General features: G+C 48.1%; 2 protein-coding genes across 4 annotated transcripts; one reads left to right on the top strand and one right to left on the bottom strand.

Moving 5' to 3' along the window:
* Positions 1 to 9427: 9427 nt before the first annotated feature.
* Positions 9428 to 12172, top strand: RNF26 (ring finger protein 26). The gene has a single exon (XM_072612963.1). It carries the CDS (start codon positions 9881 to 9883, stop codon positions 11198 to 11200), a length of 1320 nt encoding a protein of 439 aa, XP_072469064.1. The 5' UTR covers positions 9428 to 9880; the 3' UTR covers positions 11201 to 12172.
* A 2845-nt stretch (positions 12173 to 15017) lies between these two features.
* C1QTNF5 (C1q and TNF related 5) lies at positions 15018 to 17739 on the bottom strand. Of its 3 annotated transcripts, none has more exons than XM_072612960.1 (3): positions 17656 to 17739; positions 16824 to 17103; positions 15018 to 15992 (listed from the first exon to the last, which is right to left on the bottom strand). In XM_072612960.1, exons 2-3 carry the CDS (start codon positions 17035 to 17037, stop codon positions 15475 to 15477), a joined length of 732 nt encoding a protein of 243 aa, XP_072469061.1. In that variant the 5' UTR covers positions 17038 to 17103; positions 17656 to 17739; the 3' UTR covers positions 15018 to 15474. The 3 variants fall into 3 exon arrangements, with proteins under 3 accessions (XP_072469061.1, XP_072469063.1, XP_072469062.1); XM_072612962.1 differs by having other exon boundaries at positions 17644 to 17693; XM_072612961.1 differs by lacking the exon at positions 17656 to 17739 and adding an exon at positions 17493 to 17581.
* Positions 17740 to 18203: the final 464 nt, after the last annotated feature.

The raw sequence follows: 18203 nt of genomic DNA, 5'->3' as shown, positions 1-18203 counted from the left end.
TAAGCTGATCATCAGAAATTTCATCAGGCTGTTTGATTCAACTTGGATGTAACCAACATCTTCCCAACTCTCTCTGGCTCCTGTCCCCTCTGATTGGATGGTTGTCGGGTGGAACACAACTCCACCCAAAGCTTTCCTTAATAAAGGGCAGGATTTGGACTTTCCACCCCACTCCACTTTGCACCTGTAGCTCCGCTTAGTCCCAACTCTATGGAATAAGATACCCTCAAGTAGGGTACTCCTATCTCCTTTGCTTTCCACCTTCCTCTTGTGTGTCATCCTCTTGGAATTGATTGTGTGATATGGGAGAGAGAGGCTGGCACAGGACCACTCAGCATGGAGAGCCCACATCAGAGAAGGTTCTGTGCTCTATGAGCAAAGCAGAATTGGGATAGCTAAAAAGAAATGTGAGATGCTCAAATTTAAAGAATCCACCCCAAATGTTCACACAGACTATTTGTGCCCCACCTGTGGTAGAGAATTCTGAGATTGTGTTGGTCTGATCAGCCACAGCTGGACACACTGAAACTTGACTCTAGCATAGTGTTGTCATTGTGGTCCTCTTTGAGAACCAACGACAACCACCAACCACCAACTCTCTTCCCCCGTTACATTATGAGCTCCTTGAGGGTAGGGAGTCTTTTCCTCATTTGTATCCCTAGGGCTTAGCACAGTTCGTGGCACACAGTAGGTGCTTAATAAGTGTTCACTGAATTTAACTGGATGATCCTCCACATCCATAAAGAAGACAGGGAGGGAAGGGGGCTATTTTTCACCTCTTCAGATTCTGTGATTATGTGGAAGGAAAGAACTGGTTTGGTGACAGCAAAAGTTAAATGTTGGAGCTGTGGGAAACAAGGTTAGACAAGGAGAATAGGGTCAGGTTATGGATAGTCTTGAAATCGTTGCAGGTTTGTACTTGGTGTTGAGGAAAAGGGGGAGTCGGGCGTTCTAGAACAGGACATTGTGGGAAGAAAACTAACTAGTTTTTGCCTATCACTTAGTCCTTCCTGGCTCTTTGGCTCCTCCTAGTGGCCATCTCATAAGCTTGCTACTCTTGCAACGTTACAAGTTAGGGCTGTTAGGTTTGGGACTCTGAACACTTGGATTATTATTTTGGACCTCTGTGGTGACTAAAGCTGTAACAAAGACAGTTTTGACACAGTTTTCTCCACGGCAAGATATCAGTTTACTAACAGTGACGAGTAAACTTAGTAAAGTGGGTGACACTGAACACCTGAGCCAAAAAGCCAGGGACTGAAGAATGATCAATTTATTAGGTATTTTTGGTTGTTGCTGAGACCAACTCTTCATGGCATAATTTGTGGTTTTCTTGGCAAAGATACTGGAGTGGTTTGCCATTTCCTTCTCCAGCTCATTTTACAGATGGAAAACTGAGGCAAACAGGGTTAAGTGACTTGCCCAGGGTCACACAAGTGACCCAGCAAGTGTCTGAGGCCAGATTTGAATTTAGGAAGATGAGTCTTCCTGACTCCAGGGCTGCACCACCTACCTGTTCTATTGCTAACTATAGCTAGTTAGGCTAGCAATAACCAATAAATTCAGTCAATGACCAATGGGAGGGCCAATGGAGGGTGTCTCCCTTTTGATTGGCCTGACAGGACATTATTTGGACCTTTCCTGGAAAAGGTAAGACAATCCCGATTGGTAGATATTTGAATGAGGAGGCGGGTTAAAAAGTTACCTCAGCTCCTCCTTATTATATCCTCATTTGGAGACTGGGAGTAATCCTCAGGTGATGGGATTAATCTTTGATGCTGGGGAAACTGGGTTGGCCTTCAAGTGGGACTGATCACTGGGCTGTCGAATTAAGGAATGCTAATTGTTTTATGGGCCTCAGCTGCCTCTAGTAATCTCCACCAGAAAATCACAACCATCCCAATCATATCATCCTCCTTTAGTCTCCCCATTAGAGGCTGAATCATCCCTAATTTTAACAAGGAGACAGAAGGACAGGTGAGGTATTGCCTTTGGAATTGCTCAAGATGGTTGTCTGTTTAACTGTAAATAGAGGCAAGGGTCCCACTTTAACTGGTTAGCTATGGAGGGGGGAAAGGTAGGAGTGATCACATTACTCTAATGCCTTGTGAGCTAGACTGAGAAATGAGGTCTAAAAACTGGGGAAAAGGATGGATTACAGAGTAATATTCTTCAACTTGGAAAGGCTACAAGCCAAGACTAAAGTGGAGGGAGTGTTGGAGCATGATTTTTTGTTTGCAAATGATTGGGCACTCAACGCATTTGCTGAAGCTGAGATGTAACAAAAGTATGGATTGATACTCTGCTGCTTGTGCTAATTTTGGCCTAATAATTAACACTAAGAAGATGAAGGTGCTCCATCAGTCAGCATCATGCCATCCATATGTGGAACCAGTGGTTACAGCAAATGATTTATATTTCCATGGCCTTTGATTACATATAAGTGTTACTGCATTATGATCTGAGAAGAATGCATTGACTATCTCTGCCTTTCTGCACTGGATTGTGAGGTTTTTATGCCCTAGTACATGGTCAATTTTTGTATAGCACCGCTGAGAAAAAGGTATATTCCTTTCTATCCCCATTCAAAACCTTATGCAGAGTTCTATTCACCTCCTTAACTTCTTTCTTGTTTATTTTGAGGTTAGATTTATCAAGTTCAGAGAGGGGGAGGTTGAGGTTCCCCTCTAGTATAGTTTTGCTGTCTATTTCTTCCTGTAACTCCCTTAACTTCTCCTCTAAGAATCTGGATGCTATACCACTTGGAGCATATATGTTTAATAATGAAATTGCTTCATTGTCTATGGTGCCTTTTAGCAGGATATAGTTTCCTTCCTTATCTCTTTTGATTATATCTATTCCTGCTTTTGCTTTGTCTGTGATTAGGATTGCTACCCCTGCTTTTTTTACATGAGCTGAAGCACAATATATTCTGCTCCAGTGTTTTACCTTTACCCTGTGTGTATGCCCCCCATTTCAAATGTGTTTCTTGTAAACAACATATTGTCGGATTATGGTTTTTAATCCATTCTGCTATCTGTCTGTTTTATGGGAAAGTTCATCCCATTCACATTCACAGTTATGATTACTATCTGTGTCTTTCTCTCCATCCCCTTTCCCCTTGTTTATGCTTTTAGTTCTCCCTTCCCCTCCACAATAGTTTTAATTTTTGACCACCACCTATCTCAGTCTCCCCTTCCTTTCAGCCCCCCTCCCTTTTAATCCCCTTTTCCCTTACTACTTCTTCCCTTTCTTTTAGCCTCCCCTCCCTTTTCTTTCCCTCTTCCCCTCCTAGTGCCTACAGAGCTAACTGTATTTCTAAAATTAACTGAGTTTGTTGTACCCTCCTTGAATCCAATCAGATGAGAGTACCTCTCAAATAATATTCATCTTCCTCCCCTCTTTCCCTCTATGGCAATATATTTTTGTGCCTCTTCCTGTGATGGAATTTATTTTTTTCTGCCTCCTCCTTTTCATATCTCCCATTACAATCCCTTTGCGCACCCTTAAATCACATTTGTTATCATCACATCATTTAATTTACACCCACTCCCTCTATCTATGTATATCCCCTTTACATTTCATAATAAACATACAATTCTCAAGATTAACAAGTATCATCTTCCTTTATAGGGATGTAAACAGTTTGCTCATATTGTGTAACAAGTTGGTTTTTTTCCCCATTTACCTTTTTATGCCTCTCTTGAGACCTGTGTTTGAAGATCAAATTTTCTGTTGATTTCTGGTCTGTTCATCAGGAAGGTCTGGAAATCCCTTATTTCATTGAATATATTGCCTGAAATATTATGCTGAACTTTACTGGGTAATTAATACTTGGTTGTAGTCCCAGCTCCTTTGCCTTATGGAATATCATATTCCAATCCCTCCAATCTTTTAATTTAGAAGCTGCAAGGTCCTATGTGATCCTGACTATAGCTCCTCGATATCTGAATTGTTTCTTTCTGGCTGCCTGCAGTATTTTCTCTTTCACTTGATAGTTCTGGAATTTGGCAACAATATTCCTTGATGTTTTTAGTTTGGGGTCCCTTTCAGGAGGTGAACGGTGGATTCTTTCGATGACTATTTTGCCCTCTGGGTCTAGGACTTCTGGGCAATTTCCTTGATGATTTCTTGGATGATATTGTCCAGGCTCTTTTCTTCATCATGGTTGGTAGACTAAGAATCCTTAGATTTTCTCTCCTGGATCTATTTTCCAGGTCAGTTGTTTTCCAATTAGATATTTTACATTTTCTTCTATCTTTTCATTCTTTAGATTCTGTTTGACTGATTCTTGATGTCTCATAGATTCATTAGCTTCTACTTGCCTGATTCTATTTTTTTATCAAATTGTTTTCTTCAGAGGGGAGGGAGCCAAGATGGCAGAGTAGAAAGATGCACATATGCTAGCTCTTACCCCATAGCCCAAAAAATACCTGTAAAGAAGAACTCTCAACAAATTCTAGAGCAGCAGAAGCCACAGAACCACGGAGTGGAGGAGATTTCTATCCCAGAGAAACCTGAAAGATTGATGGGAAAGGTCTGTGGCGCACCGGACGCAGAGCAGAGCCCAGCCCTGCCTTGGCCACAAGGCACTGAAAGGAGCAGATCTGAACAGGCTTCAGGGACAGAATCTCCACTGGCAGCACAGATCCCTCAACCCACAGGCACTAAAGGTCAGTGACAGGGTCTTTTTGGCTGGCCAAGAAGGGAGCAGGGTGTCCCCACAACTCAGAACTCCTTAGAAGGCAGCAGTAGAGGCAGCAGTGGACGGGGCTTCCAAAGCAGGCAGTAGCCCGCATCCATTGCTGAAGGTCTCATCATAAACCCCCTGAGGGAACTGAACCCTGTGTGGTGGCCCTGCCCCTTCCTGAGCAGCTGATCTTAATCTCTCACTGAATAGCAGCCCCACCCCCACCTAAAACCCCTGACGCTTTGGAGCAGCTCATGTGAATCTCAGCCCCCAGTGTTGGCTTGGTGGAACTGGAGGTGAGGTGGTTGTGGAGAGGAAACTCAGAAGTCAAGTAACTGGGTGGGAAAATGCCCAAAAAAGGGACAAAAAAGAAGACCATAGAAGGTTACTTTCTTGGGAAACAGGTATCTCCCCTAATCCTTTCAGATGAGGAAGAACAAGGCATACTGTCAGAGGAAGTCAAGGCCTCCAAAGGGAACTTAAATTGGGCTCAGGCAATAAAAACAAGTTAGCATCTTACTAAATGAGAACCAAAAAAATGCTGAGGAAAATAACAGCTTTAAAAAGAGGCTAACTCAATTGGAAAAAGAGGTCCAAATTGTTTTCTTCAGTTAACTTTTGCATCTCCTTTTCCATCTGTCCAATTATTCCTTTTAAGGAATTATTTTCTCCAGTTAGGTTTTGTACTTCCTTTTCCATTTGTCCAACTGTCCTCTTAAATTCTTCTGTGATTTCTTTTTTCATATTTTTTAAGTCACTGATCAGTTTTTCTTGTATTTTTCTAATTTGAGTTTTAAAATCCTTCCTGAGCTCTTCCAAGAAGGCTCTTTGTCCTTCAGAGCAGTTCATATTCCCTTCTGAAGTTTCAGATGGGAGTACAGTCTCAGTGCTGATCTCTTTGGTATTTGTGTTTTGGTCCTTGTGACCATAGAAAGATTCTATGGTCTTTTCTGCTTTGCTTCTTACTCATGATAATAACTCTTTGCCTGGCTTTTAAAGTAGATATCTGTATCTGGGGCACAGGGAGCTCTGTCTCCTAGTTCTTGTGCCTAAAACTTGAGGTTTTGTGTGTTGTGCCTCTGGTTCTTTCAACTAGAAGCTAAAATGCTGCAGCTTACCTGGTGCTGGGCTTGCTGGTGTTGGAAAGCAGAGGCTAGGTGAGGTCTTTTTGGGTTTCCCTGCAGTTACCCTGGAGCTAGCTTGTTAAGTGTGGGGGAGGGGTGGTCTGGCCACAGGAGGTCTCCTCTGCTGAGCTAGAGCATAGGCAAGCTCAGCGGTTGGTGATCCCACCTGTGCTGGTGTCTTCCTGATTCCCCTGGGGTGCTGAGGCATGCCTGGGGTCCTGGTGCTGGCAGTTGCTGGCTTCGCCCTCCTGGGGCTCAGGATCTTCTCCCAGTTTGTGGAGGTGGGGCTGTCTGGAATAGCTCTGATCCTGCATTGGTCCCCTTCAGTTACAACAAGAGGAACCCTCCTTAGCAAACTTTCTAGCCTCACGGGCTAAAAGTCTATTTACCCCTTCTGCTGCTCCCACTCTTCCAGGATTTTTCCCAGGGAGATATTCTCTAGGCTCTTTAAGGTCAACAAGGGGAGGGAGATATCAATTACTGATCATTCTGCTATCTTGGTTTCCGGAACCAGAAATCTCCCGGTTACAGCAAATGGAGAAGTTTTGAATGCTGTGGATAAGTTCAATCAACTTGGCAGTGTACTTTCCAGGGGTGTACACATTGATAATGAAGTTGACACATGTATTGTCAGAGCTAGCTCAGTATTTGGGAGGCTCTGAAGGAAAGTGTAGGAGAGAAGAGGTGGTAGACTGACTACCAAACTGAAGATCTACAGAGCCATTGTGCTGACCTCATTGTTGTATGCCTGTGAAACCTGGACAGTATACCAGTGCCATGACAGGAAATGGAATCACTTCCATTTGAACTGTGTTAGGAAGATTCTGAAGATCATCTGGCAGGATAAGGTAGCAGACACTGAGGTCCTTTCTCCAAATAAATTGCCAAGCATTCAAACTCTGCTTCAGAGAGGGCAATTCTGATGGGCTTGCCATGTTGTTCAAATGCCAAACATACAAAAAGTTTTATGGAGAACTCACACAGGGCAAGCACTCACATGGTGGTCAGAAGAATCAATGCAAGGACACTCTCAAGGTCTCTCTTAAGAACTTTAGAACTGATTGTGTGACATGGGAGACACTGGCCCAGCACCAGTCAGCATGGCGTGCCCACATCAGAGAAGGTGCTATGCTGTGTGAGCAAAGCAGAATTGAAACAGCTCAAAGGAAACCGGAGGTGCACAAATTTAGAGAATACAAATGTTCACATGGACTATCTGTGCCTGATCTGTGCTAGAGCATTCCAAGCTCATATTGGTCTGATCAGTCATAGCTGGACACATTGAAACTTGACTCTAATACAGTGAACACACAACCACAGAGTAATATTAATTATTAAATGATACAGCATAATAATAATTGGGGGAGAGTGAAATACATAGATATGGGAGGGGAGACTGAGGGATTTGGAATTCAGGAAGGGAGGCTGAGAAACATAGAGTTGGAGACTGAGGAACACAGTAACAGAGGAGACTAAAGAACATGGGATTGATCTGAGGATAAGACAAAAGAATGGGGAGCAAAGGGGGCCCTCTCCAGTAGTCCTGATCTATGTCTCACCACTGAACCCTCATGGCTCTGGAGGAGAAAGTGAGGCTGGTAATTGTGCACAGCCTTGCCTCACTTAAAACCAATTCGTTTGCAAGTCCTGGCATCACTTTCCTGATGTCATGGTCCTCTTTGAGAAAGAATGACTAACAACAGGGAGCAAAACAAGCTGAGGTTTCATCAAGTAGGTGAGAGCACTGAAGTGATTCCTAAAATGCAGGTCTGAACACATCACACACCCCCAGGCCCCACTCAATAAACTCCAGTGGCTTCCTATTGTCTCCAGGAGCAAATAGAAAATCCTCTGACATCAAAGTCCCTTCATAACTTAGCTCCCTCCTACATTTCTTATACCTTACTTAATGTATTTTTCTATCCAGTGACAATGGTCTCCTGGCTGTTCCATGAACAAGACACTCTATCTCTCATTTCCAGTCATTTTCTCTGATTGTCCCTCATGCCTGGAACCTCTCCTCCTCTAAACAGACTACTGACCTCCCTAACTAAAATCCCACCTTATACAGGAAGCCTTCCCTACCTCTCTTAATTCCAGTGCTTTCCCTCTTTTAATTATTTCCAATTTATCTTGTTTATAGCTTGCTTTACATATATTTATTATGTTATCTTCCCCATTAGATTATAAGTGCTTTCAAGGCAGGTACTCTCATTGACTTCTTTTTGTATTCCAACACAATGCCTGTCACATAGGCACTTTAAAAATGTTTATTGATTACTTGGAAATCTACTTCTTCCTTCCAATTCACAAGTTAAAAAAAGCAGCTGGATTTCTGAACACTGCAACTTGCAAAGGAGATGCCAGAAGTCTTTTTTTTGCAATTTTAAACCTACCTGGTGTGATTGTTACTCTGGTCAAGAAAGACTATGAAGGATAAGTCAAAAAGATGCTAGAATTAATGGAAAACATCCTGGATAGGGGGAGAAGATAGAGGGACACAGAAGGTGGGGGAAGACTGAGAGATGCAGAGCTGGAACACGGTACTAATCAAATGTGACTACAAAAACGAACAATTATTTTTTTTAAGTGACATTTTAAAATATTTATTTATTTTTAGTTTTCACCATTCACTTCCATAAGATTTTGAGTTCCAAATTTTCTCCCCATCCTTTCCCCCAAGATCGCGTGCAATCTGATAAGGCTCTACATATATTCATAGTAAACATATTTCCACATCAATCATATTGTTAAGAAGAATTATAATCAATGGGAGAAACCACGGGAAATAAGATACAAACAAAAAAGACAGCGAGCAAATGGTACGCTCCCATCAGCATTCAGATGCCACAATTTTTTTCTGGATGTGGATAGCCTTTTCCATCATGAATCATTTGGAGACGTCTTCATACTAACAATTATTGCAAAGAATTATATATACGTGTGTGTATATCGATACATTCTCCCCCCCCAACCCTACCAACATGAATTCATATGACCAAGCTGCTTTCCACCAGGAATGGGTTCAAAAGCAGGAAAACAGTGAACATAACCACATTAATACAAACGTCAGTTTTAAACGCGCATCTGTGACGAGCCCGGCCTGCGCCAGGAACGGGGCTGGGTGCCGGGGTGACATCCCCGTTCACGAGTGGGCACTAAACCACGCGGCCAGGTCAATGAAGAGATGCGGACAAAGTCTGGGTGAGAGGTAGCGCTTCGCTGCACTGAGGGACGAAGAGAAAGGGGACACACTCGGACAGAAGAGGGAGACAGAGGAACATCGCGAGAAGAAGGGGAGGATTTGGGTGGAGAGGACACTTACGGTCATTTTAGGGACACAGCTGGTGGAGGGAGGGCACGCTCAGTAGGGTAGTACTTGCACGCTGGCTCCCTTCCCTTTAAAATCCGAATCTGGGCCTCTGTAGGAAGTCCCTAACGAACTGCCCGCCCTCTTGGTGATTTAACCAATCATCTTTAGGAGGGGGTGGAGCTAGCCTCGTCTTGACCCAGCCTCGTCCTTTGGAATGTAAACACGGCCGGGCGCCGTTCAAATAAGCCAATCAATTCTCGGTAGCCCTGGTGATTGGGCCGCCCCGATTCGCAGGTTTTTTTTTCCTGTGACCTTCGTTCCACGCCTTCGGCTCCTCCCCCGCGCGCAAGATGGCGGCGTCCAGCGGATCGGAGGCCGCTGCGGCAGCGGCTGGGGGCGCTTGAGAGCGGGGCGCCTGGCCTCTCGTACCCCTCCCTCCCCGCCCATCCCCCCCTGCCTCCCGCGAGGTCGCGATCCCGGAGGAAGGGGGCCGGGCGGGGACAGGAGCCTCCTTGCGGCAGCCTCACACGCGGCTCCCCATCCCGTCCCAGTCTCGGGGCCGGGGACCCCCCCTCCCCCCACGCCTTCCCTCACGTCGAACCGCTCCGGGCCCCGGCCCCGGCCCCGGCCCGGGCCCAGCCCTCACCCCAGCCTGTGTTTGGGTGTCTTGCCGGTCCTGTGACCCGTGCTCCGCTTCAGTCACGACCCTGCCCTAGGGCCCAACAGCTGACCGTGGGGGCGTCCCCGCCGGCCATGGAGGCCCTTTACCTGGTGTTGAACGGGATCGGCCTGGCCTTGGACGTGCTCAACTTCTTGCTGGACCTCAACTTCCTGCTCGTGTCCTCGCTGCTGGCCGCGCTGACCTGGATGGTGACCTTCGTCTACAACCTCCCTCACAGTGTTCTGACCGGCCTCCTGCACCTGGGCCGCGGGGCGCTGCTATCGGTGGCCGCTGTCGCGGAAGGCCTGGCCCGCCTGCTCCTCGGGGTCCTGCAGGCCGTGGGCACCCTGCTGCGGGGCTGCTGCTCGGGCCTGGAGAGCCTGACGGTGGTGGGCCACCTGGCCTTGCACGTGGCCACCAGGGGCAGGGAGCTGGTCCACCGCGGGGTTCTGAGCGTGGTCTCGTCCAGCCATGCCCTGCTGCGCCAGGTCTGCGACGTGTGCGCCATCGCCATGAGCTTGGCAGCCTACGTGGTCAACAGCCTGGTCAACATCTGCCTCATTGGGACCCAGAACCTCTTTGCCCTCGGACTGGCCCTCTGGGACTCAGTGATGGGGCCGCTGTGGAGGGTAACTGATGTATTGGGAGCCTTCTTTGCCCACGTTTCCAGCAGTGCTGTTGCCATGGCAATTCTCCTCTGGACACCTTGCCAGTTGGTGCTGGAGTTATTAGCCTCTGGCACCCGTCTTCTAGCCAGTTTGATGTTAGCTAATCTCTCAGGCTTGGTGTTGCTGGTGGTGGTGTTGGCAATGACGATAACCATCCTGCACCCGGATCTTGCCATAAGACTGGCAGTCCGGGCAACTGAACAGCTTCATGCTCTGCCTTCTTACCACCGGCTCCGTAGGGATGTGGTACGACTCTCCCGCTTGGCACTAGGTTCAGAGTCTTGGCGCTGGGTACGGAGCAGGAGTCTGCAACTGGCAAGCTGGCCCATTGGTGGTGGTGGAGGAGGAGGAGCAGCCCCTGGGGCCCCCCAGGGTGGGCCAAGGAGGGGGCCACCTGCCAGAATCCGGGGACATGAGCAGCTTGCTGACCCGGTGCCCAGGCTTCCGTTCAGGCCAGAGGAAGGGACAGGGGCTGCTCGAATAGGACCTGTTAGGGGCCGGGAAAGACTCAATGAGGAGGAGCCTCTACCTGTGCATGACCCATGGCAACTGCTGAAGGAACAAGAGGAAAGGAAGAAATGTGTCATCTGTCAGGACCAAAGCAAAACTGTTCTTTTGCTACCATGTCGACACCTCTGCCTGTGCCAAGCCTGCACCGAGATTCTGCTACGCCAGCCAGTCTATCAGCGAAATTGCCCACTGTGTCGCCAGGGTATCCTGCAGACCCTCAATGTCTACCTCTGAGGGCTCTGCGCCCACCCCAACACCCCTCACCATATTTTTTTTTCCTTTGGGGATTCATTCTGCCTTTCCCACTGCCCACTGAGCAGGTGGGTACCCCTGTAATCCTACTGATCCAGAGGCCATCTGGGCTCACATTCCAAGCCTTTGAAGCCATAAGGACACAAAGTTTCCCCTTTCTTCACCTTCTTAGGGTTAAGGGAACAGAGAAGTGGGGAGACTTCAGCAAGGCCAGGAAGAAGGGGGGGAGGGGGGAAGGTGATGACATAGTTTCTTTATGCCTTCTAGGACCAGGAAATTTTAGGGGTGGTGAGGACTGGAGCATCTGTATCACCTATGCAAGTGCCCCTGAGGCTACAACCCTTTGGGCTCCTGCCCAGATGCCAGGCTTTGTGTTGGGCCAAAGAAGCCCTGACCTTGCTTCTGGTTTTCCTTTTTAGGGCCTGTTATCTTGGCCCATCTTACTCCCCTACCAAGCCTTTCCCACCAGAGCAGATCTACCTGCTACTTATTTGGCAGCTGAAGATCTTTGACTTTTGTAGATCTTTGATCCATGCTATCAGCCCATTTCCTGCCTTCTTGGGGATCCAGGGGTAGGGAGATGTGGGGGTCTTTGCCCCTGCTCTCTCAGTATGACCTCTTTGATACCCAAAAGCTAACTTGGGGCCAGTGCTCGCCTGGGGAAGAAAGTCTGAGGATGATCCTAGATTCTTTCGGTGTTTGTATTTTGGTTTCTCTTGTGTCCTATCTCCATTGGGAGTCCAGAAGAAAGCAATCAGAGCTCCTATATCCCCATTGCCATAACTCCATGTATGAAAATGACATTTCCAGCAGTTCTCTCCCCTTTCTGGGGAGCACAGGTTCCACATTCCACATGAATTCTGGGTCCAGGCACTTCAGGAGGGAGGGGCTGATAGCATATTCCTGAACATTTACACTGTTAAAGTTTATTCCTGAATAAAAGTCTGTTCCACATCCCTCTGCTTTTGTGTGTGGCTAGGACTGTGAAGATGTCCCTATTGGCACTGAAAACTTCCATCTTTGGCACTTTTCTCCTGGAGCTGGAAGAGGGTGGCCAACGGGGAATTTGGCTTAGGTTAGCTTTTTCTTTTCTCCTCACCTTCAGACCTCATGTCTGACATGGCATTCATGGCATTCTGTTCCTTGTTTCCACAGAAACTCCTATCTCCTCAGGAACTTTGGAAAGTTTCACGTTGCATAGAATGAACTTTATGAGGAACAGAAGTTCAAGATCTCTTTTTTTACCTTGACTCCAGTCTCTTATCCCACTTCCTCCCAGAAGTTTTGAAGATTGCTCTCCTTACTTCCTAGGTCTTTAGGGGAATTGTTGCTCACCTTATGTCCTGTTGACCAGGAGCTACTCCTCTGGGCTGGAAGTAAGAAAAGGAAAGGAACTCTGGGTATCTCTGGAAAACCAGAGCTCTGTCCTGACCTCAATTTTCTTTTTAGACCCTTCCTCCCAGAGAATCTAGAGGAGGCTGAGAGGAGGTGGGTTTAAGGCACTGTTAATTAGTGAAAAGGTGGATGGCTGTGATGAAGGGGAGTAGAGAGGAGGGGATTAGAGGAGGAAAAGACTCCATCTCTGGATCTGAGGGTTTTTGTGATTATTCCCAAGATACAGACTGTGGCTCCAGTCCACCCAGCAACAGGCTTCCAGCTTGGAGGTGGGGTGGGGAAGGAACCCTCCCCTCAGTGGATGTCCAAGATTGAAGTTAGAGTCTCTTCTTGAACTAAATTTCAGAGTAGAGATGAGCTGAAGGAGGCTGGGGAAGAGGAGTGGGGGTGGGGGTGTGGGCAGGAGGGATGCGGAGTTCCCTCGTTTGTTTAATCAGGATAAATATTTATGGCAATAGATAAACTTCCTGAGTGTGAAGCAAAGACCCTTTTTTAAACCCTTTCAGCTTCTGGGCTGCTGGGCTTTGTGCCCAAACCAGAACGCTGAGGAGGTGTTTGTATTTGAGGCTAGCAGCAGTTGAGTGGGTTTGTGGGTGGATTATAATACCATTCCACCCTAATGTCAGAAGATAGATAACCTGGGCATACCAGAACAAGGCCATCACAGGTGGAAGAGCTCAGACCACTGTACTGAAGGACTTTGCTGTCTGTGTTCAAATTCATGACCCATTTTGCTCTATGGCCCTTGCACTATTTCCCCATCCATCTGAAACACACGCCAGGATCTAACTGGGGTGATGAGGCCAGATAATGTCTCTGTCTCTGATCTAGTTGGCCACCCTTCTCCCCAGAGCTGCTCATGCTGACTGCTGAGAATAGGAGCAGACCATGGGTTCCTGTGGTTGTTGGCTAGTGCCGTTTCATCCAGGAGGCAATTGGTACCATATTCCCATAACCAATATTAATAGCCCGTATCTGAATAGTGTTTCCATGCTTTACATTTCTCTCAATCCTCACAACAACCCTGTGAGTAGGAGCTATCCCTACATCATCCCTATTTTACAGAAGAGGAAATAGTCCTGCCTCCGGTCATAGAATCCAGACTCAGTAGTCTACTCCCTATACCGTGCTGTTTTTCAAGTTCAGGACCTTGTTGCCCTCTACTGTTTTCTTTGGGTTCTCTCATCAACTCAATTTGAATGCGAGAAATACTCCATTCCTCACCATAGCATGGTACAAAACTGGGTAAGCTGTCATTCCAGAAGGATGAAAATTCCCTAACCACCCAGGAGCAACGGGAAATGGGAATCCTCCTGGCTTATGTTCTAGTTCCAAAATTGTATTTTCATAAACGTAGAAGATGGAGAGGAAGTGGTACTCTCATTAATCCAGGCCTAATTTCTATATATGTCCTCTTCTCTCAGCTCACAGAGTTACCTCCCAAGTTCAGGTCCTTATCACCTCTCCTCTGGACTATTGTAATGGTCTTCTGGTTGATCTACCTGCCTCATATATTTCCCCGTGCCAGTCAATCCTCCACTCACATGCTAAAGTGATTTTCTTAGAACAAATCTTACCCTGTCCCTGCCCCTCATCCACACACACTCCAGTGGCTCTCCATATTACTTCCAGGATCAAATATATTCTTTGGCATAAAGCTCTTACATCCTTCCATGTCTATGCTTCAGCTACACTGGCCTTGCTCTACCTCCCATATGACATCCCATACCTATGATGCTTTCTGCTCATCCCCCCCCACCCAAATCTTAGCTCAGATGCCACGTTCTACAGGAGGCCTTTCCAAGTTCCTTCCCTCATGCTTTCCCTTTTGAGATTACCTTCCATCTACTCTGTGTGTTTCTTTTATGTACCTAGTTATTTACCTGTCTTCAAGCTCCTTGAAGGCAAAGACTTTTTGCCTTTGTATCCTCAGTGTCTAGCAAAGTGCCTGGCCCACAGAAAACACTTAATAAATGCCTTTTAGCTAATTATACCTCTTGACACAACAGCTAAATTTTACATCATATGCTCTGAAGCAAGTTAGAAGCTTTTCATTCCATCCCAACTCCCTTTCTTTGGTTTGACTCCCACTGCCATCCAACTGTTATGGTATCCTTACTCCCCAGATGGGCAGCTAGGTGGCGCAGTGGATAGAGTGCTAGGCCTAGAGTCAGGAAGACTCATGTTTCTGAGTTCAAATTTGGCTTCAGACGCTATACTAGCTGTGGGACCCTGGGCAAGTCACTTAACGCTATTTGCCTCAGTTCCTCAACTGTAAAATGAGCTGGAGAAGGAAATGGCAAACCACTCCAGTATCTTTGCCAAGATAACCCCAAATGGGATCACCAAGAATTGGACATGACTTAAAAATAACTGAACTCCCCAGATAATTAGAGGCTGGAACTAGGAAGATTTTTGTAGATTTATTGAGTGATGTCTAAGCACAAGACCCTGTTCCTGGGGTTAGGGAATACAGAGGGAAGGGCCCCAGAGGGGAAAGGGTGAGAGTCTCCCACCACCACCATTACCACTGGGGCTTTGGGCCCTGAAGACTGGGGAATCAAAACACCTGTGCCCATGGGGCATGATTGCCAGAAGCAGGTCATATGCCTTTCTCTTGGGTAGAAATCTGACCACTTCCCCATTCTACCTTCAGTGGGCACACTTCCCTGTCAATAATGCCCTCCTGTCACTATCAACTGTAAGACTGAGATGCCCCCATCTCCCTACTCACCCACACGAAGGGGGAGCCAGCCCTCCTCAGAGCAGATGCAGCTGGGGCAGTGACACCCTTCTTAGAAAAGAGGGTGTAGCATCCCAGGAAGGAAGAAATGAGCAACCTTCCTGGAGAGTGGGAAGCATCAGGCAAAGACAGGGGAACTGTGCCAGTCAGAATAAACTAGAAAGCCAGAGAAGGTACTGTCTGTCTTGACACTGGCATAGATGCCAATGTAGTCACCCACACCCACTTGTACCCAGACTTGGTCCTCAGGCTCCAGTCTTACTAGGGCTCCCCCAGATAATGAGGCTGGCTTTGGCCACCCCCCAAAGAACTGGAAGAAGGAAGCCACGGACTCGCCATTCTTCACAAGGTCGAACTGCAAACTAGCGCGGTAGACAGTGGCGTGGACGGCAAAGTAGTAGAGGCCAGGCACCTGGCAGGTAAACTTGCCCGTGGTAGGATCATAGTGCCCCTGCTCGTTCACCAGCACCCGGTCGAATGGCAAGGGTGTGTCAGCAGGTGGAGGCACCCGGCTTTCTGAGCGTTTGGCACTGAAGGCTGATCGGGGAGGCACTGCACACTCACCCGCTGGCCCTGCTGCTCCCATTGGCCCTGACTCTCCTGGTGGCCCCGGGTCCCCCCGAGGCCCAGGCAGCCCTGTGGGGGTAAGGGACAGTGTTAGGAGCAGGCATGATAGTTACAGCTGTGGAGGCAGAGGGACCTTCGAAAATTCTACCCCATCTCCTCCATCCCTCACCAGGCATGGTTGGTTCCCTCAGGAGATGTGGTTGACATGGAATAGGAGGTGTACTATAGTAGAAAGGGCAATGAGGACGTGAGTTCAAATTCTACCTCTCCTAATTACTTGAGTTTGACATGCCACTTGAAAATCACAGGGTTTGGAAATGTAAGATTTAGGGATTATCTAGTCCAATCCTTATCATTTTACAGAAGAGAAGACCGAGACCTCAAAAAATGAATCAACTGTGCCTGCTGAGCCTGTTTTCCCCTACGTAAAAAGATGGGAGGAGAGAGTATTGGGTCAAATGATTTCTAAGATCCTTCCCTGCTTTCTATTTTATATCTGTGAATCTGTGGGAACAGGTCTCCCCTCATCTTTCCTCTTTTCCCTCCCTATACCATATTTCTTCATTCAATTTCTTCTTCATCTATAGGTTGGCTTCCAAGTGAGTCCAAGTCCCATCATAGCTAGTGGAGCTTAAGGGATACGTTAGGCAGGGTTGAATGATGGGGGCAGGTCCCAAAGAAAATCCATTTCTGCTAAGGAATTCCTGCGCCCTCTGGCGTAGCAAGAGATACTGAGACCAACACTAACCCTCCAAGGGCTGTGCTGGGGCCAGTAAGTTAGTGAGTAGGGAGAGGGGTTGTCCTAGGGAAGGAAGAAGCGAGGAATGAGTGAATCATTGGGGAGGAACATACGAGAAGAAGGGAGGAAGAAGGGGGAAGGGGGACGGGGTGAAGTCTTACCCGGGTGCCCGCCGGCACCCTTCTCGCCCGGAGTCCCAGGCGCCCCATCTCGCCCATCTCGGCCATCGCGGCCAGGCAGGCCTTGGTTGCCGTGATGCCCGGGGGTGCCCGGGACGCCAGGATGCCCGGAACATAGGCTGGGGATCTTGTTGTCCTCCAGTGGGGGTGAACCGGCCACCAGGGCCAGCAGCAGAAGGGGCAGGAGCGGCCTCATGGCGCTGGGGCTGGGCGCCGGGACGGCTGGGTCCCTCCTATAGGAGGGGCTGCTGGGTCCCGCAGCCTGCGGGGAGGGGGGATAGGGGCAGGCTGGGAGTCAGGACCCCTGATATGGGATCCTGCCTCTCTTCTCTCCCCATCCTAGCCCCTCCTTGCATTTCAGGTGACAACCGAGAGGGATGAGAGCTGTCCTGGGACTATGGGGAGAATTCTTCTCCAGGACCCTGGAGATCGCAGAGCCCAGCCAAAAGACAAAGGAGGAGAAAGCAGAACATAGCTTCCTCTCTTTCCGCTGAAACTCCCCTCTGGTCCATATTTCCCCTTCTCTTCCAGGCTGTTTCCCTTCCGGCCCAATCCTATCTCTACCATAGCCCCCTCCCCATCCCTAGATACCTCTGGCCCCCTCCTTTATTATCCCCTGGGGTCCCACCTCCACCCTCTTCCTTGACTCACCCCTCTCTCTCTGCCCCTGAATCAACAGGCTGGCTCTCTCCGCAGCCTCCTACGAGATGCTGGCCTCCCTTGACCCACAAAACTTCGCCTATTCTCCCCACCCTGTCTGTGTTCTCCACACCCCAAAGCCCCCTTCTCCCTTCCCAGTCACCGGCTCCTGTACCCCTTGTCCCAGCTGCTCCTCCCAAACTCGGAGAGGAAACCAGCAGTCCAGACAGCCAAGAGTGACTGGTGGTGAAATAACTGTGTCTCCAGGGCACCAGGCCAGGGGATTGAGGGGCGGGAGAGGAGGGGGGAGGCGGAGAGCAGAGGAGGGAAGGAGACATGGGGAGAGAGAGGGAGGGAGGGAGGGGGGGGGGGGAGAGAGAGAGAGAGAGAGAGAGAGAGAGAGAGAGAGAGAGAGAGAGAGAGAGAGAGAGAGACAGAGAGAGAGAGACAGAGAGAGAGAGACAGAGAGAGAGAGACAGAGAGAGAGAGACAGAGAGAGAGAGAGACAGAGAGACAGAGAGAGAGACAGAGAGACAGAGACAGAGACAGACAGAGAGACAGAGAGACACACAGAAAGACAGAGAGAGACACAGAGAGAGACAGAGACACACACACAGAGAGAGGAGAGACAGAGAGCAGAGACAGAGAGAGACAGAAAGAGACAGAGACAAAGAGACAGAGAGAGAGACAGAGAGAAAAGAGAGAGACACACACACACACAGA

Source organism: Notamacropus eugenii, chromosome 5 (genome assembly GCF_028372415.1).
Source record: "Notamacropus eugenii isolate mMacEug1 chromosome 5, mMacEug1.pri_v2, whole genome shotgun sequence".
Lineage (NCBI taxonomy): Eukaryota > Metazoa > Chordata > Mammalia > Diprotodontia > Macropodidae > Notamacropus > Notamacropus eugenii.
Note: the sequence above shows the minus strand (reverse complement) of the source record. Positions and strands in the feature narration are given on the sequence as shown.